The sequence below is a fragment of the Bufo bufo genome, chromosome 10 (genome assembly GCF_905171765.1).
Source record: "Bufo bufo chromosome 10, aBufBuf1.1, whole genome shotgun sequence".
Classification (NCBI taxonomy): domain Eukaryota; kingdom Metazoa; phylum Chordata; class Amphibia; order Anura; family Bufonidae; genus Bufo; species Bufo bufo.
This window is the reverse complement of record NC_053398.1, coordinates 131,447,464-131,471,461: the sequence shown is the minus strand read 5'-3', so window position 1 is coordinate 131,471,461 and position 23,998 is coordinate 131,447,464. Positions and strand designations below refer to the sequence as shown.

Genomic DNA, 23,998 nt, shown 5'->3' with positions numbered 1-23,998 from the left:
TCATAGTGGCTGAATGGAAATGGCGCAGCTTGAAACCACATGGTTTAACCCCATAAGGACAAGGCTACTTTTGGCCTCAATTTTTGAGATTTTATGAAATTATTGGGAATTTTTTACTTTTGTATCAATGCAGCAATGCGCCGGTACGATCAGCGTGGTGTACTAACCTCCTGACAATCTTCTATCAGGGTGAAAAAAGGGTTAAAGATAGGAGCAAACGGGTACAATGTAGAGGGGGGGGGGGGCGCGACGCGGTATAATATTGGACAAATGACACCTGAAAACCTGTACAGACCTAACACTTCTCACAGCTGAGGGGTTGCTACTCTTGATTCCAGTCTAGACAATCCTCCGGACTGATAAGTTTTACCTGCACTGACACATTGTAACAATCTATCAGCACAAGAGAGAGATTTGTGCGGACATGTTTATCTCACAGAGGGTTGTCTAGACTGGATACAACTGTCCAAACCCTCAGCTGTGAGAATAATCAGGGCACCAGGAGCTCTGGGTTGATACATTTTACCTATACTGATACATTGTAGCAAACTATCAGAAAGTATTGTGCTGCTGAAGTGTTTAGCTAATAGAGGACTGTCTATACTGGATACAACTGAAGCAAATCCTCAGCTGTGGGAATAGTCATAGTAATGGGGGGATCTGGGTTAATACATTTTACCTACACTAATAGATTGTAGCAGACTGTCAGGAATGGAGGGATTTATTCTGTTCAGTAGTCTAGACTAAAACATTGTAACAAACCCTCAGCTTTGAAATGAAGATCTCTACCTTGCAGAGCTTTCCCTCACTCATCCTGCAGCACATTGCGCTCTCAGCTCTGCAGACAACAGCCCTTCTGCCTGGATGGACTTGACAAACGGAGGCGTCAGTGATCCCGTAGTGAGGGCAGGGAAGGGTTAATCGAGGGGCGGCGCGGGGCACCTCCGGTGGGAGATAACAAGGAGTAATGACACCGCACTGAGGCATAATTGCATCGTATAAGCAGGTAAATCAATAGAGGAGCCGCAGGGAATTGTGCGCCAAAGCCTCTTCAATTACGCTTACATACTGTCCACCGTATCACCGCATCCCCCTGAGATCAGATACAGTCCTAACTTCTGAGACCACCATGAGCGGTGGGCTCCAGGGGCACAGGACGGGCATCGAGCAGTCTCCTGGCAGGATCCTTAGTTGCATCTGTTCCTAGGAAAGCTGGGTGAAGACCAACATGGCTGCAAATACATTTCCCAGAATTTAGATGGAGACCTGTCCCCGCTCCTGATATTCCTGTTTTAATAGCTTCATGCATTCCCCATGTAATAACGATTCTGGAGCATCTATTCTCATGGCTCTATGTTGTGCCGTTCCTTTATTATTTCTACTAGAAGTTATGAATGAATTGCTAGCAGTCTGCAGTAAGGGTACAGAGGGGGGGTAACCAGTTGGGGGCGTGTCCCTGCACAGTCTGACTCTATCCAATCAGTGCTGCCATTGTCAGACTCTGCAGGGACACCCGCCCCCCTCCCCCACTGGTTACCTCCCCTCTGTACCCTTACTGCAGACTTCTAGCAATTCATTCATAACTTCTAGTAGAAATAATATAGGACTGGCACAACATAGAGCCATGAGAATAGATGCTCCAGAACTGGTATTACATGGGGAATGCATGAAGCTATTAAAACAGGAATATCAGGAGCGGTGAAAGGTCCTCTTTAATTACACCATTGTCATTGTGGAGCCTAGAAAAGCTGGGTGAAGACCAATATGGCCGCCATTACACAAGCAATGCCACCCAGCCTTCCCAGCACTCTGAGTCTCAAGTTACAGGGCTGGTTACTGTCACCAGATCTAGGCAGATTTGTCATTCCGTAGTCCAGGAAAGCTGGGTGACTGCTGTATGGGTGGCCACCCTGCTTTTCCAGGCACAGATGAAACTAAGATAGCTAGGACGGCAGGTAAGTGAAGGATGCCGTCGCTTCTGGAGCGCAATGACGGCATGTTCCGGAGAGTTATGATCTGTCCTTGCTTCTGACCCTGCGGCGCAGCAGGAGGCGCTGAGATTGGCTCCTGCGGAAACGTTTCACCTGAAGCATCCAAAATAAGAGGAGGGGAGCGGGGAAACCGGGGACCGCCGCGACCATGGATTTCCAATTAAAAGCTCTCACTCGGCAGCGCTCACCTCCTCCAGGTTTTCTAATTAAACCAGACAATGAATACTACATCGCCAGAGGTCTGAGCAACGCAGAGTGCGAATCAGCGGTGCCGAACACCGCTGCTCACAGGGGCTCATACAATAAGATGCCTAATACAATAAGAGCCGTCTGTTCTGTTCCTGGGAAAGCTGGGTGACATGGTAAAAAGAAGCCAATGGCTGAAACCAGTAACTGTAGTTATCTGTACAGGTCCATTCAACTACCATTAAAGATCCCACAAGGGCAGTTCTATCTGTCCCTGGGAAAGCCGAGTGCCACCCAGTACCACTGCCATTGCAGCCCTTTCTTTGTACTACCTGCTCCTGGGGAAGGCAGTGGCCCAAGAGAAAATCTAACAACCTGAGAGGGAGGGGGTCCTGCAGGTAGAATGCACACGTGTGTGGCTTCGCTGCACCTCGAATTTTGAGACCCGTGGCGCCATTTGCATACCGCCATAACATTTCACTTCCCGGATGGCGAAGGCTCCTCAATTACAACTTATTAGGCAGCTGCGAGTAATTATGGCGGCACGGTCAGGGAAGTAGGTGCTACTGGAATGTGGCAGTGTTATCTGAGGGTGGGGCGCCAAGACTTCTGCAACATGCCTGTTCTTCCCCGCAGGGTTAGAAAATGATTCTAGTTCATTCTGCCAGAGCCTTGGTAATTGTGAAGTGTTTAATGTGGTTATAGCACCATCTAGTGGTGTTCAGTTGTATTACACTTTGTTTTTCTTGTTACAAAGACTACTGCATTGTGGGTGGTGCACTGCATTGTGGGTGGTGCACTGCATTGTGGGTGGTGCACTGCATTGTGGGCGGTGCACTGCATTGTGGGCGGTGCACTGCATTGTGGGCGGTGCACTGCATTGTGGGCGGTGCACTGCATTGTGGGCGGTGCACTGAATCCTGGGAAAAAGAAGCTTCCAGTCTCCAGGAGACATCAGCAGAGCTGTCCTTTTGCATATCTCCTTCTCAAACTCCACCATCCTTGTAAAAGCACATCTGTTTTACCAATAAACAAGTTAGACTACAGAGACCAGTCCTCTTATATGCTGAATGTCAGACTGCACGGTGTTAACGGGTATGAAGACAGAACAACGCCATCATTCGCTGATTAGAGCACAAAGTAAGAAGCCCCGACACCGGCCTCCTGAGGTCTGCAGCCACTAACTACTGTGGTAGTTGCTCTTCACGGGCTCCTTAGCAGCAGAATACAGACTGGCACCCCGGTGGCATACAGTGATAAGTAAAAATGCCAGCTTGTTGGCCTTCTGCTGAGGAGCAACTGACATTGACTAACATTGGGTGCAACCCACCCGAGACCCCCACATTATAGAGATGAATGATGGGTGCAACCCACCCAAGGGGAAGATTTCACGATACACGGCCACTCGCAAACAAATCCTTCAAGAATGAAAAACACAGATGGGGCTGGAGGAGAAGGTGACGTCTGGTGTCCGGCCAGGAGAAGGCCCCAGGAAGTCACATCCAAAGCTGCACTCAAGGCTCTGCTGGTATCTTGCTGAATGTCATGCTCCATGTCTGGGTCGCCCCCCGTTGACTTAGTGTGTACAGAGCATGACCTACACTACAGTGGTGGGCTGTAAGAAACCTGGGACCCTCAAATTACATACATGGTGGGTACAATCCACCCGGGACCCCCACATTACAGACATGAATGATGGGTACAATCTACCTGGGACCCCCACATTACAGACATGAACGATGGGTACAATCTACCTGGGACCCCCACATTACAGACATGAATGATGGGTACAATCTACCTGGGACCCCCACATTACAGACATGAATGATGGGAACAATCCACCCGGGACCCCCACATTACAGACATGAATGATGGGTACAATCTACCTGGGACCCCCACATTACAGACATGAATGATGGGTACAATCTACCTGGGACCCCCACATTACAGACATGAATGATGGGAACAATCCACCCGGGACCCCCACATTACAGACATGAATGATGGGTATGATCCACTCAGGACCCCCACATTACAGAGATGTACGATGAGTACGGTCCACCCGCCAGCGTCTGTATTCTGCTTTTTGATGCCTCCTATAAACATCAATCAGCCTCTGTGCAGAACGTGACCGCCAAGAAATCTCTGCACGTCCTGAAGGACAGAAACTTCTAAGAACACGAGAAAGCAGCTGAGCGCAGTAAAGCGCCGCTTCTCGCTGCCCGCAATCCTGTTGTAACATTCCCTAAACGCCCTGCTGGCTGCGCAACGGCCCTGGCGTCTGCGATTGGAGATGTGAAGGAGAGAACAGTGGGGACTGGAGATAAAAGCCATAGCCGGGGCTCCTCTTTATAGTCCTAACTAAAGCGCGGCAGCGTCTCCTCGACTGCACGGACGCCGCCTCCTCATATAATGCATTCAGGCCTTGGCTCTGTACAGTACATTGTCTACGTTGCGGCTCCACGGAAGAAAGCTCGCCGGAAATTGGTTATTTGTGTTGATCAGGAGCCCCTGCCCGGCCATGACGCAGGCTACGCGCAAGTGGGTTTTACTTTCCAGCTCCCGCCATCGTAAGTTGCTTACGTGCAGCGGGTAACAATTTTCTCCAAGAGGTTCGGCAAATTTATTTTCCTCGCCGTTGACCGTTCTAGTGCCAAAAACCCACTTGTTCCCGAGCGGTCGCACACAGCCCCCGGAACGCGGTTGGAGGCAACAGGCATAACAAACAATAACTGCTTCATTATATTCCGACACAAATTGTCTGTGACACTTTGATGGAATAATTACGGGGTAGAGACAATGGGCTGGCAGAACCCGATCAGCGGTGCCAGCCAGGAGGAGAGAAGAAATTACAGCTTCTGGGGAAGGCTTTAACATAGACAGCCGCTCACAAACAAATCCTTCAAGAATGAAAAAGACAGATGAGGCTGGGGGAGAAGGGGGCGTCTGGGGTCCAGCCAGGAGAAGGTCCCAGGAAGTGAGATTAGAAGAACAGAACTGGTTTTATGCTCTAGTCACATCCACTGCTGCACTCAAGGCTATGCTGGTATCCTGCTGGCTGTCATGCTCCATGTCTGGGTCGCCCCCACTGGAGCATATAGTATTATGTTGCATTTAGCAGTGGCTACCAGGAAAGGTTTTAGTGCAGCTCTGGATATGACTGGAGCATACGGTCTGATGTTGCATTTAGCAGCGGCAGTCGGGAGAAGTTTTAGTGCAGCTCTGGATGTGACTGGAGCATATGGTATGACGTGGCATTTAGCAGTGGCAGCCAGGAGAAGTTTTAGTGCAGCTATGGATGTGACTGGAGCGTATGGTATGATGCGGCATTTAGCAGTGGCAGCCAGGAGATGTTTAAAGAGCCTCTGTCAGCATGATCAACCCTTTTAAACCTCTGCCTCGTAGGGTTGACCATGCTGATTAAAACAATACCTTTCTTCTGTCTGCATGTTAAACAGCTGCAGAGATAACTGCATTTTTATTTATATGCAGATGAGCAAGTTCAAGCAACAAGGGGCCAGACCGGAGCCCTTGGAGCACCACTTCTGTAACGCCCCTGTGGTCCGCACACTCCCCCCTCACCTTAATTGACAGGGCTGTGTCAAAGCATATCATATACATTGCTTACAGCTTAGCAAGTATGGCATTACTTCCATCTGGCTATTTTGCCATACACATAAGTTTTTCATTTACATCAACTTTTATTACACGTTAAATGAGGGAGAAAATAAATTAAGTGATGAAAAAAATGTACATGTCACTTTTGGTATTTGAACTCGAGACCCTCTATATGGAAGGCAAAACACTTACCTCCAGACTATAGCCCTACCACGTTGAGAAAAGTGGTTTTCTATACTTAGAAAGCTAAAATAGATATTACTGGTTTCTTCACAGGCATATATTGTACACATTGAAACCAAAACCACAGGGGTGTTACAAAAGCAGTGCTCCAAGGACGAAACCATGCCCCCTGGTGCTCGGACTTGCTCATTTGCATATTACTAAAAAGGCAGATATCTTTGTAGCTGTTTAACATACAAGCAAAAGAAAGGTATCATTTTAATAATCATGATCAACCATAGCAGGCAGTATGGGTTAATCATGCTGACACAGGCTTTTTAGGTGCAGCTCTGGACATAACTGGAGTATCAGGCATAATGTAACTATAAATCAATGTCCTAGATGTCTTTTCTTGGTTCTCACATGGACTTCATTCATCATAGACCTATGATCGCTCCCTAGCCACCAGAGTAACTGACTCTACATCCCCCCCCCATCTGCCGTATACTGCTGGTGATCCGGGTTGTTTTCTTGTATGCAGCACCCTTCTGTCCTTTACCCGAAATGTGCAAAACAGAGGTCTTCCAGCACAAAGAGCCAAACTCAAATGCACATTACAAATACACATAGAAACACGTTACAGTAACATCAGAGGAGATATTGATCTGGAGACTGCAGTCCATCCAGCTACCGGTCTCCTGACGACTCATTAGAGGAGCAAACGCTTCCGGCCGTGTCCAAATCCAGACAATCGCCCACAAAGAGAGATCAGCAGGAGGAGGAGGAAGCGGTGCAAGAGAAAGGAAAGCAACAGGGATGCAGTGGCCCTACCTCCCAGATGTATTCCGCAGGATGGCGAGGGCATCTGGGTAACCGTCCATGTTGTAATCCCCGATATGGAGGGTAATGGGCAGAGACGGGAGATGTGTAGAGTCCTGGGGTACAAAAGCCCAACGTGTATTTGCATTGGTAAAATTCAGCAGCACCGGAACCCACTGCAAATGAGAAGAAAACCCAACGTTAGACGGTGATTCTGCAAACAGACTCCATATTGGTTTATGCTCCATGGTAGGCCGACACCTGCAGGATGCCTGAACCTGAGAACATGAACCGCTACATGGGAGACGGAATTTCTAAAATTGTTATTTTTTAATTATGCAATTTTATTCCGATTTTTATTTTAATTTTTTTTAAACCATTTTTATATAATATTAACAAGTTTTTTTAATATTTTTAATTTTATAATTTTATTATACATAGTTATTATTTCATTACTCTTTAGTTTATTTTAGTAATATTTTTTTAATATCTATTATTTTAGATTTTTCTGATTTATTATTATTTTCATAATTTTACCCTAAAATCAGTCAGGCAGCCGTAAATAGAACTCCTCCAGTCACGAGAGCAATTCTATGCTACGGTCTTATGGATGACATTAGTTATACCACTGAAATTTTAGATGTTTTTACATTTTTTTGTCATTTTATATATTTTTTTTGCTGAAACTAAATAATCTCTATCAAAAGGTCAAAAATGCTACTCATCCACAGAGACCACCAGCTGGACTGCCAGGTGTAAATTTACGGTGGGTTATCCTGGGCGGGGTGGGGGTGGGGGGGTCCTTAAATGCCTGTCAATGTAGATTTATGGCATGGGCTTAAAGGGTAAGGCTAGGTCTACACGACGACATTTGTCACGCGACATTTTGTTGCACCAATGTCGTGCGACAATTTTTATAATGGCAGTCTATGGTGTCGCACTGCAACATGCAACATGCTGCGACTGCGACGCAACAGTCACAGAAAAATCCATCTCGAATGGATTTTCTGCGACTGTTGCGTCGCAGTCGCAGCATGTTGCAGTGCGACACCATAGACTGCCATTATAAAAATTGTTGCGCGACATTGGTGCAACAAAATGTCGCGCGACAAATGTGGTCGTGTAGACGTAGCCTTATTCCACAGGAATTCCTTATTTTCAGAAAGGAGGTCTAGTAGCCAGCCTTGTGTAGTGGTCACCATTCGCAACATCCAGGACGGGAGTGAATGGAGGGGTGGGCATGCATGTGCGCAGCTCTCTCCATTCATTTCTATAGGGACGACAAAGGACGCCGAACAAACCTACTTGTTACTCCCATAGAAGTGAATGGAGAGAGCAGCCACCTTACCAGGTGAAATGGGGGGCAGGGCGCCCACGTTCAGGACGGAGGTGAGGGTCGTAGAGGCAAGGTCCACGTCTATCAAACAATTATGGCATAAAATGTAAAAATAAAAATAAATAAAAATTATAATATATATAAATATAGTGTATATAAACCTACAAATTCTCAACCCACGCCCAGAAATTCTGCATATAAGAATGAATATAAATGATCATAGACGGTCATTCATTTAAACAGGACTGAACTGCAATACCAGGCACAGCCACCTGACAAGAGTGGCGCTGTTTCTGGAAAGGGGAGACATCCAGCACCAGTAATTAAAGCAATGGGCTCTTCTATTTAAAAGGTATTTTAGATTCAGCATGATCTCTGCTTGCTGTCATACAAGAGAAACCTTCATTGTGTACTGCCAGGGGACACATATAATAGACATACAAGTGCAGGGCTCGTTACAGTACAGTTATCAGATCTCTGTCATGTGAAGGTCCCCACTGTGTGACAGCAATCAGAGGTCTAGAAAACTAGGACAAAAAGAGCAGACTTAAAAAAAAAAAAATTCTTACTGTTTTCACAAAGAATACGCTTAAGGCCTCATGCACACGACGGTTACGTTTTTTGCAGTCCGTAAATTGCGGATCCGCAAAACACGGAAGACGCCTGTGTGCCTTCCGCAATTTGCGGAACGGAACAGGCGGCCCATTGTAGAAATGCCTATTCTTGTCCGCAAAACGGACAATAATAGGACATGTTATATTTTTTTTGCGGGACCACAGAACGGAGCAACACATCTTTTGCGGCCCTTTTGAAGTGAATGGGTCCAGACACGGCTCGGATGTGGACCAGAACAGCGGTATGGCCTTGTACCATCCCTCTGTTATTCCTTCTGGAAAATATGTGAATAACAGCAGTGGTTGTTACAATTTGCAGGTTGCATTCCTACAGCCGCACTGTCCACTCACTGCTCATTGACGAGGGCAATGGCGACACCCTGTGGTCAATTTATTTGTAAGTTTCTAGGAGGAATACCAGGAGAACACCGCAGCACAGATTGATCAGAAAAGATGCTTGAGAATTGTTATTTCATGGAGAATACAGGTATGTACTATAACTTTAACGTCAGGAGCAGGTGAGGGTCCTCTCCACTGTAGCGCGAATGGACAGGGTGCAGTGCTGACCCCTTCACTGCCATGACCGCTGGGGGTCCTGGAGCTCTGCTGACATCTGTCCACAACAGCTGCAGAATACATTGTCGCTTTATGGGAATAAAGAGATAGAATTGGTGCGTATCTAATGTAAATAACATGACGGAGCCGGCCGTACAACTCTCACTATCCGCACAGAATATAAAACCTGGGGACAAGGACCTGCAGAATGAATACAGGATCAGCTCTATTCAAAGGCAGCGAGACGGCCACTCATCCTCATTGATGATGCCTCCATAACTTTATGCATTATGTGAGCGGTTACACGCCGCGTTCAAGGCCGCAGCTGCTATTGTTATACCCACAGAGTAACAATACACACTTTTGGGGACTACAGTTGTGGTCTAAGGTTACAGGCTGAGCGGCAGCGGCTCGTGTCCCTGAAAGTAATTGTTCCATCAGAAAAAGATGAGACCCGTACACAGAATGACGCCATAATGTTGATAAAGGGAAGACACTTCAGGATAATCCACTTGCAGTGTTCCTATAGTATTGGATGTAGTGGTCATTAGTGTATCACACTTCTGCTCCTTCTCCCTCTCTCACAGCACGCACAGAAAGAGAATAGCTGCACCCGCACCCCCCTCCTCCTTTACTACTGTTTACTGCATTGCTCTAGAAATAATTTTAGGGGTTAAATTCATTTTTCTTCCCTATCTTCCTTGAGCCCTATCTTCCTTGTTCACATAGCTGTATGAGGGCTTATTTTTTGCGGGACAAGTTGTACTTTCTGATGCCACCATTAATTATGGCATAAAATGTAGTGGGAAACGGTGAAAGAATAAAAAAAATAATAATAAATTGGAAAAAACACAATTCCTCCACTGTTTTATGGGTTTTGTTCCCGCAGCGTTCCATTTGCGGCAAAACTGACACATGCCCTTGATTCTCTGGGTCACTACGATTACAACGATATCCCATATGCCTAGGTTTTTTATGTCTAAATAGTGTAAAAATAAATGTAAACTTTGAAAAAAAGGTTTTTTTTTTTACATCACCATTAGGGATGAGCGAATCAACTTCGGATTAAACTTCCGAAGTCGATTCTCATAAAACTTTTTTTCCAATACTGTACGGAGCAGGAGCTCCATACAGTATTAGAATGTATTGGCTCCAATGAGCCGAAGTTATTGCTTCATGAAGTCTCGCGGGTTTGGTTCCAAGGTACTTCATTTTCTTTGCTGAAACTAAATAATCTCTATCAAAAGGTCAAAAATGCTACTCATCCATATAGACCACCATCTGGACTGCCAGGTGTAAATTTACGGTGGGTTATCCTGGGGGGAGTGCCCTTAAATGCCTGTCAATGTAGATTTATGGCATGGGTTTAAAGCAGGCATGCTCAACTTGCGGCCCTCCAGCTGTTGCAAAACTACATCTCCCATCATTCCCTGACAGCCTACAGCCATCATCCTACAGAAGGGTATCGCGGGAGTTGTAGTTTCACAACAGCTGGAGGGCCGCAGGTTGAGCATGCCTGGTTTAAAGGGTTATTCCACAGGATATGGCAGATGTGGGACCTGTGCCTATTTCCAGAAAGGAGGTCTAGTAGCCAGCCTTGTGTAGTGGTCACCATTCTCAACATCCAGGACGGGAGTGAATGGAGGGGTGGGCATGCATGTGCGCAGCTCTCTCCATTCATTTCTATAGGGACGACAAAGGACGCCGAACAAACCTACTTGCTACTCCCATAGAAGTGAATAGAGAGCAGCCACCTTACCAGGTGAAATGGGGGGCAGGGCGCCCACGTTCAGGACGGAGGTGAGGGTCGCAGAGGCGAGGCCCATGTCTATCAAACAATTATGGCATAAAATGTAAAAAAAAAAAATATATATATAAAATGTATATATTTTTTGTAAACTATAAACCTACAAACTCTCAACCCACACCCAGAAATTCTGCAGATAATTAGATTTTTTTTTCTTTTTTGTAATGATTTTAAAGCTTGTATTTGAGCGTACAAAATCCATTTTTTTTAAATTTTATTTTGAACAATCATGGATTTTTAAAATCTATTTATTACTGACTATTGTTCATTTCTTATGTTGGCCTGCCACCTGGGGGTAAAAATAAGAATTGCAGCTTCAATGCCCTCAGCCTCTTCACTGGGGCTGCATTGAAATCAATTACCGGATGCCATTAAGAAGTCCGGAATCAATCACTATAGGTAGAGACATAGATGTATATTAGATGTAGCGCCATGAGAAATGTGGTGTCTAACCTGTGTTTGTCAACCTCCTCCTCCTCCCCTGTGCATGCTGTGAGAGAAGCTGCAGCTGCACCCCCCTCCTCCCTCTCTACTATATACTGCATTACTCTAGAACGCATTTTGGGGCCTCAAGAGATTTATACACTTTTATATAGAATAAGAGGAGAATTAAAGGCTGCTGGAAGAGTAGGAAGACAATGCCAACTAAGAGAGGCTCTTAAAGGGCCTAATAAACCAGGCATGCTGACTGGCAGGGTGGATTAAAACAATACCTTCCTTTTGTCTGTATGTTAAACAGCTGCAGAGATATCTCAGTTTTTTTTTATTCACATGCAAATGAGAGCGTTGGAGCACCGGGTGGCTGGACTCTGTCTATAAAGAACTGCTTTTGTAACGCACAATATATACCTGTGAAGAAATCAGTAATATGTATTAGGCTACTTTCACACTAGTGTTTTAGTTTGCCAATATTGAGATCAGTCATAGGGGCTCAATACCGGAAAAAAACACTTCAGTTTTGTCCCCATTCATTGTTATTGGGGACAAAACTGAACAGAACAGATGTTTAGTTGCGTTCCCAGGCCGGAGAGCAAACCGCAACATGTTGCAGTTTGCTTCCCATCCTGAGATGCAGAGCAAGACGGATACGTCATGACCCCCAATGCAAGTCAATGCGGACGGATCCGTTTTCTCTGTCACAATAGAAAACGGATCCGTCCTACATTGACTTTCAATGGAGTTCATGACGGATCCGTCTTGGCAATGTTAAAGATAATACAACCGGATCCGTTCATAACGGATGCAGACGGTTGTATTATCAGTAACGGAAGCCTTTTTGCTGAACCGTGCCGGATCCAGTAAAAACGCTAGTGTGAAAGTAGCCTTAGCTTTCTAAGTACAGAAAACCACTATTCTCAACATGGTATGGCTATAGTCTGGAGGTAAGTGTTTTGCCTTCTATATAAAGGGTCTCAGGATCAAATCCCAAAAGAGACATGTACATTTTTTTCTTCAGTTAACTTTTTCTCCCTCATTTAAACCATAATAAAATATGAGAAATCATGTGTATGGCAAAATGACCTGATGAAAGTAACGCTATAGTTGCTAGGCTGTAGGAAATGTATATGATATCATGCTATGACAAAGCCCTGTCAATCAATGGTGGGGGGGGGAATGTGCAGAGCACAATGGTGTTAAAAAAGTGGTGCTCAAACGTGCTCATTTGCATATAAATAAAAACACAGATATCTCTGCAACTGTATAACATACATACAAAAGAAACATTGTTTAAATCAGCATGATCAACCCTACCAAGCAGTATGTCTGGTTTAATAGAGTTGATCATGCTGACAGTCTCTTTAACCCCTTTGACGACATCTGCAATACATGTACAGTGGATTTTGGGCCTTCACAGATGGCGACCACTCCATAGCACAGCAAGCGCCATAGCTAGCGGGTGCCTGCTGTTTCATACAGACACCCATGGCTACTGTCCGCTAATGACGATCACTGACATTTAGCCTCTCAGATGCCATGGTCAAATGTGACCAGGGCATCTGAGTAGCCGAAAACCCAGAAGCGCACGTTTCAGGGGCATAAACGCCTCCCCCTGGTGGAGATCGAGGAAGGCATTCCACTGCAGTGATGATCCTGAGCCTGTATTAGCCTTCCAGGCTGAATACTTGTATATTATAATTCAGGCCAGCAGATGGCAGCACTGAAATGTAATATAGCTATTTCTTATAGGATAGTGGAAAAAATTTCAATTCCCTGTACAAATTGCAATCTGATGATTGCATGTTGTGGTGCACTTGGGGACCTAAAAAAAGTTTAAAAAAAAGTTTTACAAATAGAATATCAAAATTCTAATCACAAAATCTAAACAAAAGTACTTACTAGGCCTTTCATCAGTTTTGACATAGGCTAATTATGGTATTACCTTGTAGGGCGGCCCCCACTGATGCCATGGGTGTATTTTTTTTTTTGGTTTGCGCTCACAGCCAGGGAGAAGGAGACGCCCACAGCAGACTGTTACATTGCGAAGTTACAGCTCGTTACAATACAGCGCGCCAAAATATCGGGGGACCACAGCGGACGAACGGTGGGATGGTTTGAAAAAACAAAAAATAAAACACCCATGGCATCAGTGGGGGCCGCCCTACAAGGTAATACCATAATTAGCCTATGTCAAAACTGATGAAAGGTCCTCTTTAAACAATAAAAAAAATAAAAAATAAAAAATCAACATCACGGGCATCACTTCTTGTGAAACTGCCAGTAATACTAAAATATTAAAAAACATCACATATGGTGAATGGCCTAACGGAAGAAAAAATTGTCAATTCGCTGTTTTTTCATCACTTTACCTCCCCAAAAAAATGAATAAAAAGTGATACACACTCCAAAATGGTGTTAACAAAAACTACTGATCGTCCCACATAAATGAGCCCTCACACATCTCCATAAAAAACTATAAAAAAAAGTTATGGGGGTCAGAAAATGACGATGAAAAGAAAAAAAATTATTTTTTCAAAAGCTTTCTTTTTTTTCAGTATTAAAACGCAAGAAAAACTTTTACCGCATAGTGAACGCTATAAAAACAAAACCCATAAAACTATGGCCGAATTGTTTTCCAATTCTATCCCACTTGGATTTTTTTCCCAGCTTCCCACTACAATCTATGCAATATTAAATGGTGTCATAGAAAGTGCAACTTGTCCCACAAAAAAAAAAAAAAAAAGACCTCAAACGGCTATGTGAAATTAAAGATATAAAGTCATGGCTCCGGGAAGGCAGGGAGCGAAAAATGAAAACGCAAAAAAAAAAAACCCAAAGACGCTGCATTGGGAAGGGGTTTAATGGGAATTCCACTTGCGGTATAAACCAATCACTATAGGTAGAGATGTAGATGTGTATTGGATGTAGTGCCATGAGAAATGTAGGGGTCTAACCTGTGTTTATCTCCCTTCCTCTGCCCCTCTCACAGCATTGCACAGAACGAGAGAGAAGCTGCATCCCCCTCCTCCTCCTCTCTCACAGCATGCACAGAATGAGAGAGAAGCTGCATCCCCCTCCTCCTCCTCCCCTCTCACAGCATGCACAGAACGAGAGAGAAGCTGCATCCCCCTCCTCCTCCCCTCTCACAGCATGCACAGAACGAGAGAGAAGCTGCATCCCCCTCCTCCTCCTCCCCTCTCACAGCATGCACAGAACGAGAGAGAAGCTGCATCCCCCTCCTCCCTCACAGCATGCACAGAATGAGAGAGAAGCTGCATCCCCCTCCTCCTCCCCTCTCACAGCATGCACAGAACGAGAGAGAAGCTGCATCCCCCTCCTCCTCCCCTCTCACAGCATTGCACAGAATGAGAGAGAAGCTGCATCCCCCTCCTCCCTCACAGCATGCACAGAATGAGAGAGAAGCTGCATCCCCCTCCTCCTCCTCCCCTCTCACAGCATGCACAGAACGAGAGAGAAGCTGCGTCCCCCTCCTCCTCCTCTCTCACAGCATGCACAGAACGAGAGAGAAGCTGCATCCCCCTCCTCCTCCTCCCCCAGCATGCACAGAATGAGAGAGAAGCTGCATCCCACTCCTCCCCTCTCACAGCATGCACAGAACGAGAGAGAAGCTGCATCCCCCTCCTCCTCCCCTCTCACAGCATGCACAGAACGAGAGAGAAGCTGCGTCCCCCTCCTCCTCCTCTCTCACAGCATGCACAGAACGAGAGAGAAGCTGCATCCCCCTCCTCCTCCTCTCTCACAGCATGCACAGAATGAGAGAGAAGCTGCATCCCCCTCCTCCTCCCCTCTCACAGCATTGCACAGAATGAGAGAGAAGCTGCATCCCCCTCCTCCTCCCCTCTCACAGCATGCACAGAATGAGAGAGAAGCTGCACCCCCCTCCTCCTCCCCTCTCACAGCATGCACAGAATGAGAGAGAAGCTGCATCCCCCTCCTCCTCCCCTCTCACAGCATTGCACAGAACGAGAGAGAAGCTGCATCCCCCTCCTGCTCCCCTCTCACAGCATTGCACAGAATGAGAGAGAAGCTGCATCCCCCTCCTCCTCCCCTCTCACAGCATTGCACAGAATGAGAGAGAAGCTGCATCCCCCTCCTCCTCCCCTCTCACAGCATGCACAGAATGAGAGAGAAGCTGCATCCCCCTCCTCCTCCCCTCTCACAGCATTGCACAGAATGAGAGAAGCTGCATCCCCCTCCTGCTCCCCTCTCACAGCATTGCACAGAACGAGAGAGAAGCTGCATCCCCCTCCTCCTCCCCTCTCACAGCATGCACAGAACGAGAGAGAAGCTGCATCCCCCTCCTCCTCCCCTCTCACAGCATTGCACAGAATGAGAGAGAAGCTGCATCCCCCCCCCCCTCCTCCTCCCCTCTCACAGCATTGCACAGAACTAGAGAGAAGCTGCATCCCCCTCCTGCTCCTCCCCTCTCACAGCATTGCACAGAACTAGAGAGAAGCTGCATCCCCCTCCTGCTCCCCTCTCACAGCATTGCACAGAACGAGAGAGAAGCTGCATCCCCCTCCTCCTCCCCTCTCACAGCATTGCACAGAATGAGAGAGAAGCTGCATCCCCCTCCTCCCAGTCTAATATTTACTGCATTACTCTAGACACAGTTCTGGGAGGATCATGAGGTTTCACAGAAAGCCTGAATGAAGGGAGAGGGGATCTATCGCCTGCTAGAAGATGACAAGATAAGGGTATGTGCTGCAATGCATCATAGTAAAAACAACCAAGTCTGAACCAAAGGTAAGACTAGTAAAAGGTAGAGTTCCCCCTTTAAGGATCCAGTGATGGAGAAGCTAAATATAACCTGGGCTTAAATCTCACATTTTAATAGATGGAAATTCCTTCCTGACCTATTTTATTCCATCTTTAAGTAAGTTTCGATGCAGCAAATACATAGAAGAAGGGCAGCAGGCGCCCGCATCGCCCAACCCGGGCACCGAGCGGATGGAAGGAAGAAAAAAATCCCCAAGAGAATGCAGCGGAGTCCGCCTCTGAAACGGGACTGGAAAGCTGATGGAATTAAGCAGAATCTTAATTGGCAGCATATGTAAATTATCACTCGCTGATCTCGGGCCAAGAAGCTGCAATCATTTCCACACTAATTTCACACTTAAAGTAATGAATATAAAATGAGAAAAGTGGCCCCGGTAATGCTTTCATTTTAAGTAACAGCCGCCGGCCGCCAGCGAGCCGCTTATCAACGCCTCTACTCCCATAGGAGGAGCCTCCATGCAACATCTCAGAGGGATTAGAGAAAGAAAACATTGGCGCCCCTCTGCTGATCCTCCTGGAAACGGATGTATAAGTTGGAAAACGGACACAATCACTGCCCTTGCACAACATCATACTATCAGCACCGATATGAGGAGCGCAGGGACATGACACATTGACAAGTTGTTGATTTAGGGCTTGTGTTTTTTGTCTGCATCCGATCAGCATTTTTTTGCGGGTCGGATGCGTACCCATTGACTTCAATGGGGCCGCAAAAGATGCTGCTGTGTGCATCCGTTCTGTGGCACCTGAAAAAAATGAAACACGTCCTATTCTTGTCCGTTTCATGGACAAGGATAGGACTTTTCTATTATGGGCCGGATGTTCCATTCTGCATTTTCCACCGGTATCCGTGTTTTGCAGACCGCAAAAACGGCTACAGCTGTGTGCATGAACCCGTAGACATACATTTCCAAGGAGAGTAACTGAGGAAAAACACAGCAAAGAATTACTTCGGTTGAATTAAAAAAAAAATCTTAAAGGGGGTCCGACACCCGGGACCCCGCCAATCAGCTGTTTGAAAAGAAGGCCGCGCTCCGTGCATGCGCAGCGTTCCCTTCATTGTTACCTGCTCTCCATCGACATTGCAGCGGTGAGCAGTGTAATTACATTTCAATAGAACGGCTCGTTCCTATACACCTGAATAAAGAATGAAGGGAAGGCTTCTCTCCAACCAGCTAATCGGCAGATTGCTGTCGGACCCCCACAAGATAGGTCATCAATATTAAAATCCTGGAAAACCCCTTTAAAATAGACATGTTAAGTACAGTATATTGGAAGAAGTGCCCTTCCGCAACTACCAGAAAACACTGCAACGAAGAAGCACAAAGATCATTTATATCTGCAGCAGGTAATGAGCGCCGTGTTCTCACCTGTATACGGTACATTTATATCTGCAGCAGGTAATGAGCGCCGTGTTCTCACCTGTATACGGTACATTTATATCTGCAGCAGGTAATGCTTGCTCTGCGTTCTCACCTGTATACGGTACATTTATATCTGCAGCAGGTAATGAGCGCCGTGTTCTCACCTGTATACGGTACATTTATATCTGCAGCAGGTAATGAGCGCCGTGTTCTCACCTGTATACGGTACATTTATATCTGCAGCAGGTAATGAGCGCCGTGTTCTCACCTGTATACGGTACATTTATATCTGCAGCAGGTAATGCTTGCTCTGCGTTCTCACCTGTATACGGTACATTTATATCTGCAGCAGGTAATGAGCGCCGTGTTCTCACCTGTATACGGTACATTTATATCTGCAGCAGGTAATGAGCGCCGTGTTCTCACCTGTATACGGTACATTTATATCTGCAGCAGGTAATGCTTGCTCTGCGTTCTCACCTGTATACGGTACATTTATATCTGCAGCAGGTAATGAGCGCAGTGTTCTCACCTGTATACGGTACACTTATATCTGCAGCAGGTAATGAGCGCAGTGTTCTCACCTGTATACGGTACATTTATATCTGCAGCAGATAATGAGCGCAGTGTTCTCACCTGTATACGGTACATTTATATCTGCAGCAGGTAATGAGCGCCGTGTTCTCACCTGTATACGGTACATTTATATCTGCAGCAGGTAATGAGCGCAGTGTTCTCACCTGTATACGGTACATTTATATCTGCTGCTGGTAATGAGCGCAGTGTTCTCACCTGTATACGGTACATTTATATATGCAGCAGGTAATGAGCGCCATGTTCTCACCTGTATACGGTACATTTATATCTGCAGCAGGTAATGAGCGCCGTGTTCTCACCTGTATACGGTACATTTATATCTGCTGCAGGTAATGAGCACCGTGTTCTCACCTGTATACGGTACATTTATATCTGCAGCAGGTAATGCTTGCTCTGCGTTCTCACCTGTATACGGTACATTTATATCTGCAGCAGGTAATGAGCGCCGTGTTCTCACCTGTATACGGTACATTTATATCTGCAGCAGGTAATGAGCGCCGTGTTCTCACCTGTATACGGTACATTTATATCTGCAGCAGGTAATGAGCGCCGTGTTCTCACCTGTATACGGTACATTTATATATGCAGCAGGTAATGAGCGCCGTGTTCTCACCTGTATACGGTACATTTATATATGCAGCAGGTAATGAGCGCCGTGTTCTCACCTGTATACGGTACATTTATATCTGCAGCAGGTAATGAGCGCCGTGTTCTCACCTGTATACGGTACATTTATATCTGCAGCAGGTAATGAGCGCCGTGTTCTCACCTGTATACGGTACATTTATATCTGCTGCAGGTAATGAGCGCAGTGTTCTCACCTGTATACGGTACATTTATATCTGCAGCAGGTAATGAGCGCCGTGTTCTCACCTGTATACGGTACATTTATATCTGCTGCTGGTAATGAGCGCCGTGTTCTCACCTGTATACGGTACATTTATATCTGCAGCAGGTAATGAGCACTGTGTTCTCACCTGTATACGGTACATTTATATCTGCAGCAGGTAATGAGCACTGTGTTCTCACCTGTATACGGTACATTTATATCTGCAGCAGGTAATGAGCGCAGTGTTCTCACCTGTATACGGTACATTTATATCTGCAGCAGGTAATGAGCGCAGTGTTCTCACCTGTATACGGTACATTTATATCTGCAGCAGGTAATGAGCGCAGTGTTCTCACCTGTATACGGTACACTTATATCTGCAGCAGGTAATGAGCGCAGTGTTCTCACCTGTATACGGTACATTTATATATGCAGCAGGTAATGAGCGCCGTGTTCTCACCTGTATACGGTACATTTATATCTGCTGCATGTAATGAGCGCAGTGTTCTCACCTGTATACGGTACATTTACAGTACAGACCAAAAGTTTGGACACATCTTCTCATTCAAAGAGTTTTCTTTATTTTCATGACTATGAAAATTGTAGATTCACACTGAAGGCATCAAAACTATGAATTAACACATGTGGAATTATATACATAACAAACAAGTGTGAAACAACTGAAAATATGTCATATTCTGGGTTCTTCAAAGTAGCCACCTTTTGCTTTGATTACTGCTTTGCACACTCTTGGCATTCTCTTGATGAGCTTCAAGAGGTAGTGCCCTGAAATGGTTTTCACTTCACAGATGTGCCCTGTCAGGTTTAATAAGTGGGATTTCTTGCCTTATAAATGGGGTTGGGACCATCAGTTGCGTTGAGGAGAAGTCAGATGGATACACAGCTGATAGTCCTACTGAATAGACTGTTAGAATTTGTATTATGGCAAGAAAAAAGCAGCTAAGTAAAGAAAAACGAGTGACCATCATTACTTTAGGAAATGAAGGTCAGTCAGTCAGCCGAAAAATTGGGAAAACTTTGAAAGTAAGGGCTATTTGACCATGAAGGAGAGTGATGGGGTGCTGCGCCAGATGACCTGGCCTCCACAGTCACCGGACCTGAACCCAATCGAGATGGTTTGGGGTGAGCTGGACCGCAGAGTGAAGGCAAAAGGGCCAACAAGTGCTAAGCATCTCTGGGAACTCCATCAAGACTGTTGGAAGACCATTTCAGGGGACTACCTCTTGAAGCTCATCAAGAGAATGCCAAGAGTGTGCAAAGCAGTAATCAAAGCAAAAGGTAGCTACTTTGAAGAACCTAGAATAGGACATATTTTCAGTTGTTTCACACTTGTTTGTTATGTATATAATCCCACATGTGTTAATTCATAGTTTTGATGCCTTCATAGTCATGAAAATAAAGAAAACTCTTTGAATGAGAAGGTGTGTCCAAACTTTTGGTCTGTACTGTATATCTGCTGCAGATAATGAGCGCCGTGTTCTCACCTGTATACGGTACATTTATATCTGCAGCAGGTAATGAGCGCCGTGTTCTCACCTGTATACGGTACATTTATATCTGCTGCAGGTAATGAGCGCCGTGTTCTCACCTGTATACGGTACATTTATATCTGCAGCAGGTAATGCTTGCTCTGCGTTCTCACCTGTATACGGTACATTTATATCTGCAGCAGGTAATGAGCGCCGTGTTCTCACCTGTATACGGTACATTTATATCTGCTGCAGGTAATGAGCGCCGTGTTCTCACCTGTATACGGTACATTTATATATGCAGCAGGTAATGCTTGCTCCGCGTTCTCACCTGTATACGGTACATTTATATCTGCAGCAGGCAATGAGCGCCGTGTTCTCACCTGTATACGGTACATTTATATCTGCAGCAGGTAATGAGCGCCGTGTTCTCACCTGTATACGGTACATTTATATCTGCAGCAGGTAATGCTTGCTCCGCGTTCTCACCTGTATACGGTACATTTATATATGCAGCAGGTAATGCTTGCTCCGCGTTCTCACCTGTATACGGTACATTTATATCTGCAGCAGGTAATGCTTGCTCCGCGTTCTCACCTGTATACGGTACATTTATATCTGCAGCAGGTAATGCTTGCTCCGCGTTCTCACCTGTATACGGTACATTTATATCTGCAGCAGGTAATGCTTGCTCCGCGTTCTCACCTGTATACGGTACATTTATATATGCAGCAGGTAATGCTTGCTCCGCGTTCTCACCTGTGTGGTTCCGTATTTCATGAGATATATGACACTTTCCATGCATTTGTCATCTTCACAGACCGGCAGCAAATGGTCCTGGAGACCGTCTCCATCTACAAGACACAGAGGAGCACTGCCCATTAATACTAGGAGCACAGCGGACAGCTTCTGGTGACATCTCCTCTACATGCAGTAAGACTATGCAGGAGTTATGGCCCCTAAGGACGATCCCTTGAAGGCATGATGTTTGGAGACACTGTCTCTTATACTATGCCATCAGGCACCTTGTATTCCCCACCTTATAATAACCTCTCTCTCTATCCGAGACCTTCCCAAGACGCTTCCTCCCCCTCTATGAAGCCTGCAGACCCCTCATCTCTTGGGCGTCCACCCTGACAGCCCCACACATAATGGTACATAATGATGTCCACTTCATCGTCTCTGAAAGGAGCAGCGACACCGGTGAAAGGAAATCAATGAATAGAGAGGATGAGCAGAGGGACATAAGTGATGGGGCGCCGTATGGAAGAGACGCCACATCACAGAACCATTGAACGCTTCCAGGCTCTACAATGTCAATAATGGAATGCACAGAGTTTCAAGCAGCACAGAGCTTTTCAGCAATGAGCCTCTACAATGCTGCGCCAACACGCCAGGAGACTGAACTGATGAAGCACCCACGTCAGAGAAACCCTCTCCACCACCCTGTGCAAACTGCCCGGCAACACCCAACGTCCACCATTCATCATGATCACGTTCACTGACAGCAAGCAGAGATCCTGAAAACAGCAAAAAATCATCAATGATTGCTTCAGACCTGTAAAAACAATCCCCGCCGTGCAGATGGCGTAAAGAGGGGCACCTACAGTGATATCCAAACCACAGCGCAGGGAATGACATGCATTACCAAGTGCTGTGGCCCCTAATCTTGCACAGCAGGGGCCACGGAGAAAGGCTACGTGTGAATGGCCGATATTAATTTGAGGCTCCGAACTCCTCTATGGGGGTAACCCCCAATGTTCAGAGGAGTTGTACCCACTGAGGGAAGCAATGGTGACATGTCTCCTTTAAAAGCTTCGATCTGAACACAGCCCGAGTCTCATGGAAATAATCGTCTTTTACATGACGCTGTTGCCATAGAAACGGCGTGGCGTGCCGAGTAAGAGTTAACGGCTCAGGCGGCTAAGTGCTGGAAATAAGCCCGGTATCTAGAGGCCCGAACGTCTCCTTTAATCACAGGCGCAGCTATTTACGGCAATTTCATGTCACCGGGTCCAGGGAGGATGAAAGTGGCACGGCTCCCCCGACTCCAAACCGTGGTTCTCTGGTGCCGGTAATGCATCAGTATGTGGAAGAAAACGCACTTCCAGGGAAAAGAGCTTTTCATCAAAGTCGCTGCCAAACAAACATCTGAGGGCGGGGGGGGGGGGGGGGGGGGGGGGGGGGGGGGGGGGTACGGCGAGGAGGAGGCGAGGGACCATCCGGCAATGTTACACACAGAAACGTGATGGTACCAATGTTCCCTAGGTACCAAAAACGTACAGCCGGATCACAGCAGCACAGAGCGTTTCAGGAGCTGTGTGGGAGACAGTAGCGTGTACTAAAGGCAGGCATGTGACGATGACAAGAGAGGTCAAGTACTGAGCCAGATCCAACTTTAGAGTTCACAGCAGCACAGAGTATTTTGGGATATGTACAGAAGCCACGTCTTGAAGGCTGGGCTGCAGGTGAAGAGAGACACGTGGGAGGTCACAGAGGGCTACTTAGTGGCATGAAAAGAGTTTTGCGCAGCACAAAGTATTTCAGGAGAAGTATGTGCTGACTTCGAGGGGGGGGGGGCAGTGACTGGCCACTCTTGTGATGATGTGAAGACAGGGCTGCAAGTGACAGGGGCAATGGAGGCAAGTTCAAGCAGCACAGAGTATTTCAGGACAGGAATGTGTGGCTCAGGTGGGGGCACTGCCCTGTCCTCTCGTGTGACGATATGAGAAACAACATTAAGACAAGTGGGAGGTCGCAGACTGAGAAACACATAGTGTAAGCAGCAGTGTCCTCAGCAGCACAGAGTATTTCAGGAGAAAAGCTTGCCGATCTTGTGAGGGGCTAGTGACACAAGCGCTCATGTGTTGATGTTAGTGAGGACAGGGGAATATGTGACAGGAGAAACTATAGACAGAGTTACACAGTGAGGAGCAGGCTTACCTAGCAGCACAGAGTATTTCAGGAGGGTAGCGTGCAGATCAGCTGTGGGCAGTGACCCGTCCACCCCTGTGATGATGTTACAGAAGCCATGTAACAAGGGCAGTGTCATTATGAAGGGTATGATGGGATAAAGACAGAGAATGGACAAAAATCTGTGGTCTGCGGGGCGCCCGCTCCTGTGGGACTACAACCCCTAGCATGCCCTGCATAGAATATAAACTACAGAACAAAGAGAAATAAACAAACAAACTCAGACAATGGAGTAGAGAAGAAGGCTATCACCCTCTGATACAGTGCAGCTCTGCCCCCCACCTTTTCTCTACAGACCCCCCGATATACATGGGAATCACTGCAGCCAGTGAGTGCAGACAGCAGAGGAGGAGACCGGGGCCACCGCCACTCATTGCACTTTACAGTGACTTTCTGAATGTGCCTGAGTGTGACGAGAA

At 46.3% G+C, this 23,998-nt stretch overlaps 1 protein-coding gene across 1 annotated transcript in view; it reads right to left on the bottom strand.

Annotated features, from left to right (window-relative positions):
• ITFG1 (integrin alpha FG-GAP repeat containing 1) overlaps nt 1-23,998 on the bottom strand; it is a 100,338-nt gene that overhangs the window by 40,465 nt on the left and 35,875 nt on the right. Inside the window, exons 9-10 of the mRNA XM_040410499.1 lie at nt 21,366-21,460; nt 6,789-6,952 (exon numbers count right to left, since the gene is read on the bottom strand). Coding sequence (XP_040266433.1) covers nt 6,789-6,952; nt 21,366-21,460 — 259 coding nt within the window. The remainder of the gene's footprint in view (nt 1-6,788; nt 6,953-21,365; nt 21,461-23,998) is intronic.